The sequence below is a fragment of the Merops nubicus genome, unplaced genomic scaffold (genome assembly GCF_000691845.1).
Source record: "Merops nubicus isolate BGI_N331 unplaced genomic scaffold, ASM69184v1 scaffold8064, whole genome shotgun sequence".
NCBI classification, from domain to species: domain Eukaryota; kingdom Metazoa; phylum Chordata; class Aves; order Coraciiformes; family Meropidae; genus Merops; species Merops nubicus.
This window is the reverse complement of record NW_008604833.1, coordinates 78,802-90,307: the sequence shown is the minus strand read 5'-3', so window position 1 is coordinate 90,307 and position 11,506 is coordinate 78,802. Positions and strand designations below refer to the sequence as shown.

The 11,506-nt window shown below is 38.2% G+C and overlaps 1 protein-coding gene across 1 annotated transcript in view; it reads right to left on the bottom strand.

The window, feature by feature from the left end:
* Positions 1-961: 961 nt before the first annotated feature.
* Positions 962-11,506, bottom strand: part of ADAMTS20 (ADAM metallopeptidase with thrombospondin type 1 motif, 20) — a gene marked incomplete at its 5' end in the record, with an annotated part of 89,235 nt that continues 78,690 nt past the window's right edge. The window contains 11 exon segments of the mRNA XM_008939144.1: positions 962-1,060; positions 1,745-1,849; positions 3,006-3,097; positions 3,689-3,822; positions 4,224-4,318; positions 4,418-4,512; positions 4,659-4,788; positions 4,918-5,118; positions 5,753-5,923; positions 8,700-8,873; positions 10,132-10,299. Of these exon segments, the coding sequence (XP_008937392.1) occupies positions 962-1,060; positions 1,745-1,849; positions 3,006-3,097; positions 3,689-3,822; positions 4,224-4,318; positions 4,418-4,512; positions 4,659-4,788; positions 4,918-5,118; positions 5,753-5,923; positions 8,700-8,873; positions 10,132-10,299 (1,464 nt within the window).

Genomic DNA, 11,506 nt, shown 5'->3' with positions numbered 1-11,506 from the left:
TAACTAGCAGGTGTTAGAACTGTATTTACAAACACTGAAAAATTAGACCGAGTCAAAGATAGACACCAAAACCACTGTGAGGCTTGATGTTGCCTCTGGCCAGGGTTTTCACTAAGGTTATTGAAAACTATACTGAATTGGAATATAAGAGGGAGACACACTACAGCCTTTACTAATATGCCCCAGGCTAGTATAAAGGAGTAAGGTGTCTATGTAAAGTGTTTAAGCAAATATGTATCCATACAATCACATACCAGATGCTACAGTACACAGAATTGTCTGCTTGGATGAGAGGCAGGGATTTAAAACCAGATTTCCAAGCAATTCATTCCTTATTTTCTTTTCCTGTAACCACAACAAAACTAAGCCCAGATGTTTAACATGCTATAAAGATGATAGAGGTTAAACCACACTTCTCAGGATTACTGCTAGTATTTGAGCACCACCAAGAACATAATGAGAGGGATGAGGAAAAAATGCTTTTACTGACAGAGAAACACACAAATTGATAGGAACTACCTCAAGTATGTTGGTTATACACTGTTCTGCTGTAAGCCGTTGACAGATAGTTCCTAAGAGTTTTCACAAAATTGGCAGTATCTGAAATTATAAATTTTACCAAATATTGCATAAAGAATTGCACTGATTAGTTGCGGGTAAAGTGTTACAATTACAGTACAATTTAGAGTGTTACTCATGGTAGTAACCTCAGTGCAATTTAGTTGCTAATGCACACCATAGATTGAATGAATGCTTCTCCATTAAAACCTGAAGGTTTCTGATTGTGATTTATGCACTTGCTAGCCCACAAACAGGTAATATATCCCTGAAGAAAACATGAAATCTTAGTGAGCATTACAGTAATGAGTGTTACAGAGATGAAAGAATTAAAATATATATACACAGCACCTACAATTTGCACCTAAATGACAGATGTTCTTGCTTTGATGCTCTTACCACATCAGAGTTCTCCCTGTATTTGAAGTTGGAGACCAATAATTGTGTTAGGAATACATTTTCCACAAAATCCTCCACATCTTCCATATATTTTAGTACCATCCTGAGAATCAAAGACAACAGTCAGTCAAGAAAAGCAATTGACATCACAGTCGTACAAAAAGCTCCCTGAGGTTTGTACACAACAGACTTATGTCAAATTGTACCTACAAACACTAAATCAAGAGAGGTCACTGAATTAGCAAAATGAGCAGAGATCTTTTATCAGTATCACTCTATATCTTCTTTCCTGGCTTACTATCCAATGCTGTCTTAAACTGTGCATGCTTATTGTTCTTGTTCAACTGGTCTTTTGGTTTCCCACATAAATCAAGCTGGAGGCAAGCAATCTGTAAGGATCCTCTGTAGCAGGATATCTTGAATAAAATGGGGTTTTGGAGTGTTGTGGTTTTGTTTGTTTTGTTGTTGTTGGTTTTATTTTGTTTTGGTTTAGTTTTTAGAGTATTATCAGCCATCTTCAGAACTTTTCATAAACCAAATCAATATGTCAATAGACTCATAAAATCAGTAAGAGAAGGGTAGGTGGGCAGTGTTGATCTGGATTAGATTCTGGGTGGTGTGGTTAAACATAGTTTTTGTACTACTTCTGGAAGAAGACTTAGGTGAGAGACTTCGAACACTATTTTTGATTTGCAAATAGTTTTCACTAGAGTGTCATTACTTGCACCTCTGGAAGCATAATAATCAAAGCCAAAAGAGCAGGAAAAGGAAAACAACGTTGACTTACATGGGATTTGTGTATGTCAGCAACTGCATAGTTCCCCTGAGCAATCCACTTAACTGTACTGGATAGCCTCAGACCTGTACCAGCCAAATTAATGCTGAACTGCCCCTAACATTTGAAAAATAAAAAAAAGTTAAAATACAGAGTTGAGAAGCAAAGCTTAAAATATTACAGCACTTTACAATCTGCACATGTTGACAAGAAAATAGTTGAACTCCAACTGTTTTCTTGTCAGGGGTTAAGTTTGCCTAACTTAGGCAATTCATTTGGACCTAAATTGTGCAAGCATCCACCCACACAGCCTGTCTTGAGTTTAGGTCAAGCCTATGCTAGATGGACCACAGAGATTCACTTCCATGCAAGTCTGAGCTATTTGTTCTCAACTCCCTTTAAAATCAGCTCCAAAAGCAGCCTAGGTTGACTAGTTCAGACTAGGGCTAGATCTGCATTAGCAAGGACACTGCAGTAGGAGCAGATATGCAGAGGGAAAATGTTGGGTCAGCGAGCCCAGTGTCAGGGTTTTTCTTTGGACTAACTCTCATCTAGTCCCATAGACTGAATCCTCATTAGTAGTTAGAGTGTATTAAGATTCTTATTCTGAAGCTTGTTGTTTGATTTAATTTCATCCAGAAGGCATCCTGTTCATGTCTTTCAAGAGTGCTCCGTCATGTGAATCAACAAACAGCAAATTGGGACAATACAGAGATAAACTTAAAAAGCACCACCCTATCCAAACTCAAACACTAATGTAGATACACCAGTGGATGTATAAATTTTAAATTATACTGCTAAACATGAATGCTTTTCTCCAGTAGCCTTCAAAAGTATGAAGCATCAGGAGAGAAACAAAGAAAAGATAAGAAAATTCAGGAGGATTATAGAAAAGGAAAGACACTGGAGGAAAACAAAGATTAAGAAGGGATTAGGGGAAACAAAGGATACGTGATGTGCAAAGGAATGGAAAGCAATACATGAAATACATAGAAACCTGGATATACATTAATGGACCCTAAGGGGAAAGTGTAGAGTTAACAGTGTGAGGGAGAAATGGGGCAGGGGTTGTGAGGGATGGAGAAGTGGCAGGCAGGGGGCAGATGGTGGAACAGGGGAGAAAATATTAAGAAAAAAATATTTATTAACATAGTACACACACTAGACAGAATAGGAGATCGATTTAGAAGCTTTCAGCTGTAAAGCAGCCACAAAGATTTTCTTTGCCCCACTCTTAGGTGTACATTTCAAGGGGATAAGAAACCTTAAATACCTGTGGACATCTGGCAGCACTGTAACAATCTCCAGCTGTAGCAAATGGAACTGCTCTCCCAAGTATAGTCTGGGCAAAAAGAAAATCTGTGGCTAGAAAACAGAAAATTACTCAGCACTGAAACTGCTGCATTAGAAGTTCAGGTGAAAACAGTGCAAAATGGCATTCACATGTTTTTTTGTTTGTTTTGAGTGGGTTTTTTTTGTGCTCTCTTTAATTTTTTCAGAAACTACGTTTTAAATAGTCCAGATTGGCTATGCAACATTAGGCCAACCTAAAAGTTCAGTTTTCTTTCTGAAATAGGAGTGGGCTAAGAGAAAGGCCTGAGAAATGCCTACCCATAGCACAGAAAGATTCTCCCCAGAAAAATATGCCAGGGATTAAAACGAAGTAGAAAAATGGGAATAAAACCTTACAAACTGAAGCTAGTTCACACATAAAATATGAATCTGTAAGATTCATTCCACTTGCATGTGGGACACACTAACAAGGGAAATAGTGCTGGCTTCTCTTTGTTTGCTTCAAAATTCCCATTGAATTCCTAGACTAAATAAGATTTTTTTTTTTTTTTTTTTTCCCCCAAAAATAGCACAACTGGCTGGATCAAAATGGTCGTTTGGTAACTATGACCATGTGCAATTTAACAGAGCCCTCAAATTGGCTATAATTCCCAAAATGCTTACTTTTAATTTGCATGGAAGCCACATCAAGTCTTATTTTGCTAAAAACTGTGAATCCGGCTGCAAGGTAATCATTTCGACAGGCACAGTCTTGCCTTCTGCTTCCATTGAAAGGGCATTCATATGGATTCTGCAGCCTAGAGAAAAGCAAATATTTTGTTTTCTTTTTGACATTTTTGCATAACTTCACAGTGAAAAATAATTGCATTGTACTGTGCCACACCAAAATTACTCAACAACAATTACTGAACAAGCTCAGCTATTAATCTCAGTTCAGTTGAAACACTAATGTGAATTGAAGCCATTTCTAGTAAAGTCAAGACAGAAAATCTTTTATAATTATTTAGTGTAATTAGCACAATTTCAGACTGGAAATATCCACATTTCTGCATGTGTGTACATGTGCCGGGATATTCCAAAGATAAAATCAAGGAAAAGAATTCTACGCATCTATTCTCACAAAATGTAAGTATTATTTTATTCTTTTATTTTGGAAGGAATAAATGCATTTCATAAAGATACAAAACTACTTTTGTACCTGAATCCATATACTTCAGAAAAGTTGTCTGCTTCACCTTTTACCAATGTCAGATATTCTTTGGGATTCTCTAAGTGCATGCCTGAGCAATAAATCTGGAAAAGAAAATACAACCCTTTAGCAAATTCTTTATTAGAAAAGTATTATTTCAATAAAAATCTGTGCTCATGAAAGCTCATAAATATTAAAAGTACCTTTATCATCCTTCCCTTAAGGTTAAGTAGGTATTCACCATCCTTTCTAATCCTTTTTTTCATCTGGATATCTTTGCAGTTGGTAAAAATTTCACCTTCAAAATGAATCATAGAATCATATATTAATATTTCATGAATAGAGCTTGGGTTTAGGACTTACTTTTGCATAATTGTGCTCCAAATATATTTATAGCTTTTATACAGACACCCTGGGAAAACATTAACTACAGCTGTCACTTACATTCTTCCTCACGGCAGATCTTTCTGGCATCTGGTTTTAAATGTGGCAGGCACAAGTCACTGGATAAACCATTTTCAGTCATACATTCCACGGTTCTCTCCTTTACCCCCACTCCACAAGACACTGAGCACTAGACATGGATAGTCATCAAGAGGCACTTTAGAAGGCAGCAAATACTATAATTATGTAAGCAAATTAGTCTTAGCATTCATTTATGTTTGAGGGAGCTCTGAAAACGAGCTTGCACATCTGTACTCACTTTGGTCCACCTCCCCACTCTCCAGGTAGCAGCATGTGCACATCCTTCAACGTTACATCTGTTAATGTACGGGGATGGCTCTACTGGGCACTCTTGGTACGTTACAGTTCGAAGGCCACGGGCACGCTGATTTTTAACAGAATGGATTCCAACACAATACGTGATCCTCTGCTGGTAACCAAACCCACAGCTGGCTGAGCACTAAAATCAAACCCCCAAGCACAGGCATTATTTCTGTGAAACAACCCTTCAACAGCACTGCAATTACAGGTAAATCAGCTCTGATCCACACCTTGGGAGAAGCCCATAACTGATGTACCAGCCCCAAGGTGGCATGCATCACGTGTGCAGAAGTGATCTACAGTACTTATGCATACAAGGAGATGGGAAGTCCCATCCTGCCCTTTGCCCAGACCTCACAGACCAGTTCCCTCTCAGCTGCAGTACACACAGACACACGTAGGTGGTGCAGATGTGCAAGGAAAGAAGGCACTGATCTATCACTTAATTGAAATCAACAAACATTTTTGTTTACTTCAGTGAGATCAGCTTGCAAGAATTTCCTGGGAACCAGCAAAGGAACCCTGTGGTAGGGACAGCTGTCCTCTACCTGGTGTTCTGAGGTCCCAGCGGGCTACCAGAAGACTGTTATACTACCACTACAGTAAGTCATGGTTGAGTGAAAGGTTCAGCGTGGAGAAAGTTTAGACAGCCATGTTCAGATGAAAATACTTTTTTTTTTTTTTTGCTCTGCACACATTACCTATGTTTTACAGCAATATAACATTCTTAAATGTAAAGTTATTCAAAAGATGTGCAATCAGTATTACTTTACCTGTGACAGTTCTTTTGTGAGCACAACATATTTAGAGGGAGGTATCCAGCAGTTTTTAGTTGATGGAGGCTTTGTGTCAGGATCACAGAACCTTTCATCCACTTGGAGCTGGGTTTCATCCACACACTTAACCTTGCGGTAAACTTCCTTTTTTCTATATGATGCTGAGCACTGAGAGTGAGAAAAATAGTCAAGGTTTTTGTACTTAACCTAGCCCCTTACAGTACAAAGTTATTTGCAAATTTCCACACATCAGTAGAACCCAGAGAGCAACAACTTCTATGACATCTGTTATCAGTGTTAGACTGAAGTACAATGGATCAAAATCTTTTTTTTTTTTCAGATTTCAGGTACCTTCAATCAGCTAAAAACCTAATAGTGTACAATGACACGGCACCCTAACTGTTGGGTGAGACAGATGAAAATTAAAATGTCAAGCCAAGGGAGAAACAGCTCTTCTCTATGGAAAGGAACAAGCTGAAAAAAGGATTTCAGTGGAATACGAAAGGAATAAGTTGGTCTTGAAAACAAAACAAAGAAACCCATGAATATTATGTACAAGATACAACATCAATAAGCAAAATAAACCCAAAAAGAATCTGTGGAATATCATGCATGTGATATTACACTGATAAAAGAAAAAAACTCTGCCTATTAATGAAGTCAATGGCAGCTTTGGGCAGCCGTTTCTGTTTAGCCTGTGGCAGGGTGGTTGGATTAAAAGTCATCACAGTTCTGCCAGGACAGGATAAGACCCTTGCTGCTAGCAAAAAGTGGAGGTACAGCCTAAGGAATACACATCAGCAGGCTGTCCCCAGCTACAGGTGCTTAAACTAACCTGTTTGAACTTGCTGTGATAAAGAAGGCAGGCTCAAATACACACAGCTCCAGACTCCACAGAGGCAATAACCAATAACATCACCTATGACAGTCCTGAACTTAATTTAGTACTCATTTGGATCTAACAACAACTAGAAGACTCCTGAAGGTCTGATACACAGATCAAGCCTATTGTTCAAATGTTATTATTATTAACTCAAAAAGGCAACTTGAGTACAAAAAAAAGAAGATGCTGTATGGTAAAACAACAGGGGAACCTCTAATTTTAGCATCAGGTCTTGAAAATTTTGTCTTCTAGTTAAAAAGTTTTCCATAACATCCAGTTTTAACCTCTCTGTCTGAGTTTTACTCCTGCTGCCTTTTGTCTTTCTGCCATGTGACACAGCACAGAACCTGGCTCTGTCCTCTTGGTAAAACCCTTGCTGGGAACTTGTATCAGGGGATACACTGTGGATACCATTGGCTGGTTTAATTTACAGAAATATCTGATCTTTTAATGGCATGGAGCAGCTCAGAATATTAGGCACAGAGAAAATAACCCAGTTGTGTGGAAATGGGGACAGGCAGGAGAATCCTTTTCATTATGATTTATACATTAGTCTTGTGGACGTTCTTCTCTTTAGTATGAAAATGCGTATTTGGTAGGATGCACATTTGCTGCTATCAGCCAGCCTCCCAGCTGCAAGCTGGAGAAATGCTAGATTTGGAGATTTTTCTGCTATGCTGTTACTGGTGAGGCGAGGAAATGACACGTGAGCACTCGGAGCTGAGACAGCTGGACAAAATATCGTGAGTCCAGTGGAGGACATCCTGCACCAGAGTGGAACACAGATGGAGAAACACTTGAAATACTCTTAATACTAGATGTACAGGGCTATGTGTGAATCTGGTGAGAGAAGAGAACTGAACACAGGAATTTCAAGCAGTCAGCAATATCCATGTGGAAGAAGTTATGAACTAGCTAGAAGATCAATGCATTTCTAGTGGAGGGCTCCAAATACCCATCTGGAATATACAAATTTTTGACGGGAAAGGAAAATTCACCCTCATTCTCTGAAAGTTTTTATTTGTGCTAAAAGGCCATTCTGAGCCACTTACACTAATTCCTGATTTTAACAGCATTATGTGAGAAAAGAACACCTGGAAGAAACATGCATTGTCAGCTTTCCCTCAGTATAGCTTAACAGAGGAATACGTATGCCCAAACTGTTTGACTATAATCCAGGTTTTTCAGAGCATCAACAAATGATTTATATATTAACAGCAGTCACTTCTACAGCACTGTGTCCCTGAGAGTTTTGAATCTTCACACTCAAAGTTTCAGGTAGTTTGCCCTAGGAAATTTAACAGCACAGATTAAGATGCCACAACTGTACAGCCAGGGGTTTTGTTTAACTTTACAGTAAGAGATAGGCTCTTCTGTACACTATTTCAGGTATTACACACAATTATCTTTTTTTTCCCCTCTCCCTCTCTCTTTATATATGTTTGTATGTTTACATACACAGATACAGAAGCTATTAAATTTTTAGCATGTAGAAAATAGTCACGACATCTTTAAAAAGGACAGCTCTCTCCTGAAAGTATCATTATATTTTCTTAAATATGAAAATACATATTTAGTAGGAGAAGGTGGGTTTTAGTTTGCTTCTTATCTTTTCTGGTAAGTCTTCCATACAGATCTTCTTGGGAAAAAAAAATATTGTGCAAAGGTTTTACCTCTGAGGTTTTTACTTCCACCTGACATTTTGTTTGCATTTCTATTCTTACAAAGTGATTTTTTAAAATTACAATCCATAATGATGCTTATTAAACATTTTATATACTATGTAAAGAACTGCATATTCAAATTGCACAGATCTATCAATAGGGACCCACTCAGAGCTCCACCAGAGCTTTTGTCTACAATAGTAGACAAGAAAATCCTGTGTAAGAGTAAACAAAGCCTTTGGCATATTTGGTCCCTTGGTACTCTACAACATAATAACCAACTACTAAAAATGTATCCAAATGTGGAGGGGGAAAGAAAAGAAGAAGAAAAAAAAAAGGAAAAAGAAAACTTATGCCATCACTCAGTTATTTCACACAATTTGAAAGCCTTACTTACATCTTCCCATTCATCTGCCAGCCAGTGGTACTGCAGGCAGGCAGGCAGCCAGCAATGCCTCTTGGCAGTGGGCCGAGTATCAGGATTACACATTGCTTCACTCACTTGTCCCAGGCCCTTCAGCTGACAGGAGATGTCCCTTTGCTGAATTCCTACTCCACAGGATACGGAACACTAAAATTGATCAGAATTAGCCATGTCAGGATGAAAAGATACAGTTCCCAGAAGGTGGAGCAGTTGCCACTATTACAAGTTCTTAGGGTATTATTTAAAATACACGTCACAGCCTCTGCCATACTAATGTTGTATCGTACCTGAAGAAATTTATGTTGAAAATGTAAAACTATAATTAAAATCAAAATTCATAAGAAATACAGAAAATAAGTGCATCCAAATTACACAGACTGATCTTTCCGCTTACCTTAATTCACAATAGGAACAATCACCGTAAGTGTATGCAAAGCAAAAGTTTACATCTTTGCAAGATAAAACAGTTTTAAGTTCTGAGTTCACATCATTCCTTTATTAGAGACTGACAGTCTTGCCTGTTGTTTTATAATGAAAATATTAAAATAAAATTTTTAAAAAATCAGTGCAAATGGCATGGTATTTTGAGGATACTTCTTTCTTTTGCACATAGTACTGAGCATTTTGAATCCTAAGGAGCTTAAAACAGTCCAAATCCTTCCTACCACATACCTCTTTTCCTCCTTTGTGTCCAAAGTTTCACTCCAACACTACAGCTTGCTGAGACAGACAGCCACCAGTCCCCAGAGAGAGGCATAATTAGGTGCCAAAGCCCACCTAAAGACTCAAGTCTAATCATACAGTATCTACGTTGATGCTATGATACTTGTTCTGCCAAGCGTGGCCAAATCGTGGGGAGTGGTAACTTTTCTAACCGTGTGGAGAATTATATTTTGAAAGAGTGAGTGAAATGCAAAATAGTGCCATGTGCTCAGTCACACACAATTTCACACGGTGAGAGACCTTTTACAAGACCCAACCAGGGAAAAGGCCAGTATTTGTGTCCACAACACCGTTTTCTTGCCCTTCTCCCACAAACCTGGCTTCACTTCAAGATTCAGACTATGACAGCAATTACAGTCATCCTACTGAATTCATCACTGAAGGTAAGAAGTAACTTTAAAAGATTCCTGTTGCTTTGGATTTACACGGTAAGTTGAGAAAAGTCCTAAGTACCTATGAAGTCCAAGGTTCAGATTACCAAATACTTTGATTTCATACATATTTCCTTTTAATAGAAAGAAAATGAAGATATAATGAACTACTTACTAAACTGTAGATTTAATTTTGATGTGCGTACAAAAAAGCTTCCTGACAATTACTCCCATTGATGGAGGGTTTTATAAATATGATCTGGTCTTACAGCAATCTCATACAGAACATAATGATAGCAGATTTTACATACCTCATTCCATCTGCTGACCTCCCAAGCAGGGCATCTTCCAGCTCGACATGTTTTGTACATCCTTGGTTTTTTTAAATGTCTGCAGTTTCCTTCCTCCATTTTAGCCTGGAAGCTATTAATACAGTGCACATCACGGAACTTCAAACCTTTTCCACAGGAAACAGAACACTGAAAAGAGAAGTGTGTTTTGTTACTTTACTAAAAATCTCAAAATAATAAGAAAACCAGCAGAAGGTGTGGTCTCTCCTGAAATGGATTCCATGATTATAGGAGTAAGTTTCTGTATTATGACATAACATCTACTGAACACATCTGCACTTTCTGTGTAAGCTCTCTCTTACTGAGCATTAAGGATCTGATGCCAAACACCTCATGTCTTACTCATTCATTGATGTCATCATTGTTAAATACCTGAGCTCAGTCATCCGTATCCTTACAGGAGATGGCTTGACATTATGATCTCACAAGAACACGCTCTAGCATCCTGTTTCCAGTAAGCATATTGTTATTTTCTTGTAAGCATTATGCTTATCATAAGCATTAAAGAAAGAAAAACCAAAATCACGGGTAGGCAAGTTTCCAGCTTTCGGCTACAAAGTCATGTTTGCTCTGGCACCTTCCTTTCATGCGCTTTGGGTATCCTGCTGTATGTGACAGAGGCAGGAGAAGAGACATAAAGTAGTCACTATAGGTTATGGTGGAGTCCCTGAAGGCATGGCCTTGCCCCACAGCTCCAGCATTCTCTCTCCTCCAGAAAGTGGCTACAATATACACGATCAGCTCCAGGATATCCCCCCCATGCAATGTAAAACCAACAGGGCTGCAGATGTATTTTGTCAAACCCACCCTGTCAGTACACACTAGCCATGATTAGGGCACATCTGGCAGACCCATCTCTTCTGGAAAAACGGGCTGTTCTTCTACTACACTGCTGCACTTTTGTGACACTTTAGTTAGGCTTGATTTAAATCTTCAAACCAGGGCTATGCTATTCACCTGTAGAGGAGAAGTGTACATCCTGGGGAACTTCCATTCAAACTAGGAAATTCTCAAGCACTTCCAAATTAGGTGGCTACTGGCCCAACTTATCTTGAACTATATGCATTATCAGTGTAAGCATTGAAGTAATTCTTTTTTCCTTTTTTTTTTATTTTTAAATAATCTTCATATTTTATATCATCCTATCAAAAAATTTTGATCAATGAGAGAATTCCTTTCCTGTCTGGAAAAAGAACATACTTAAATTTGTCTTAGGGTTTCCTCTGTACCTTATTTTATACTTGGACAAATGTTTCCTACACAATCAGAGACAGAATTATTTGAATAAAAATTTAATTTCTAAGTGGATGTGAAAAACACATTCAAATATAGGCTT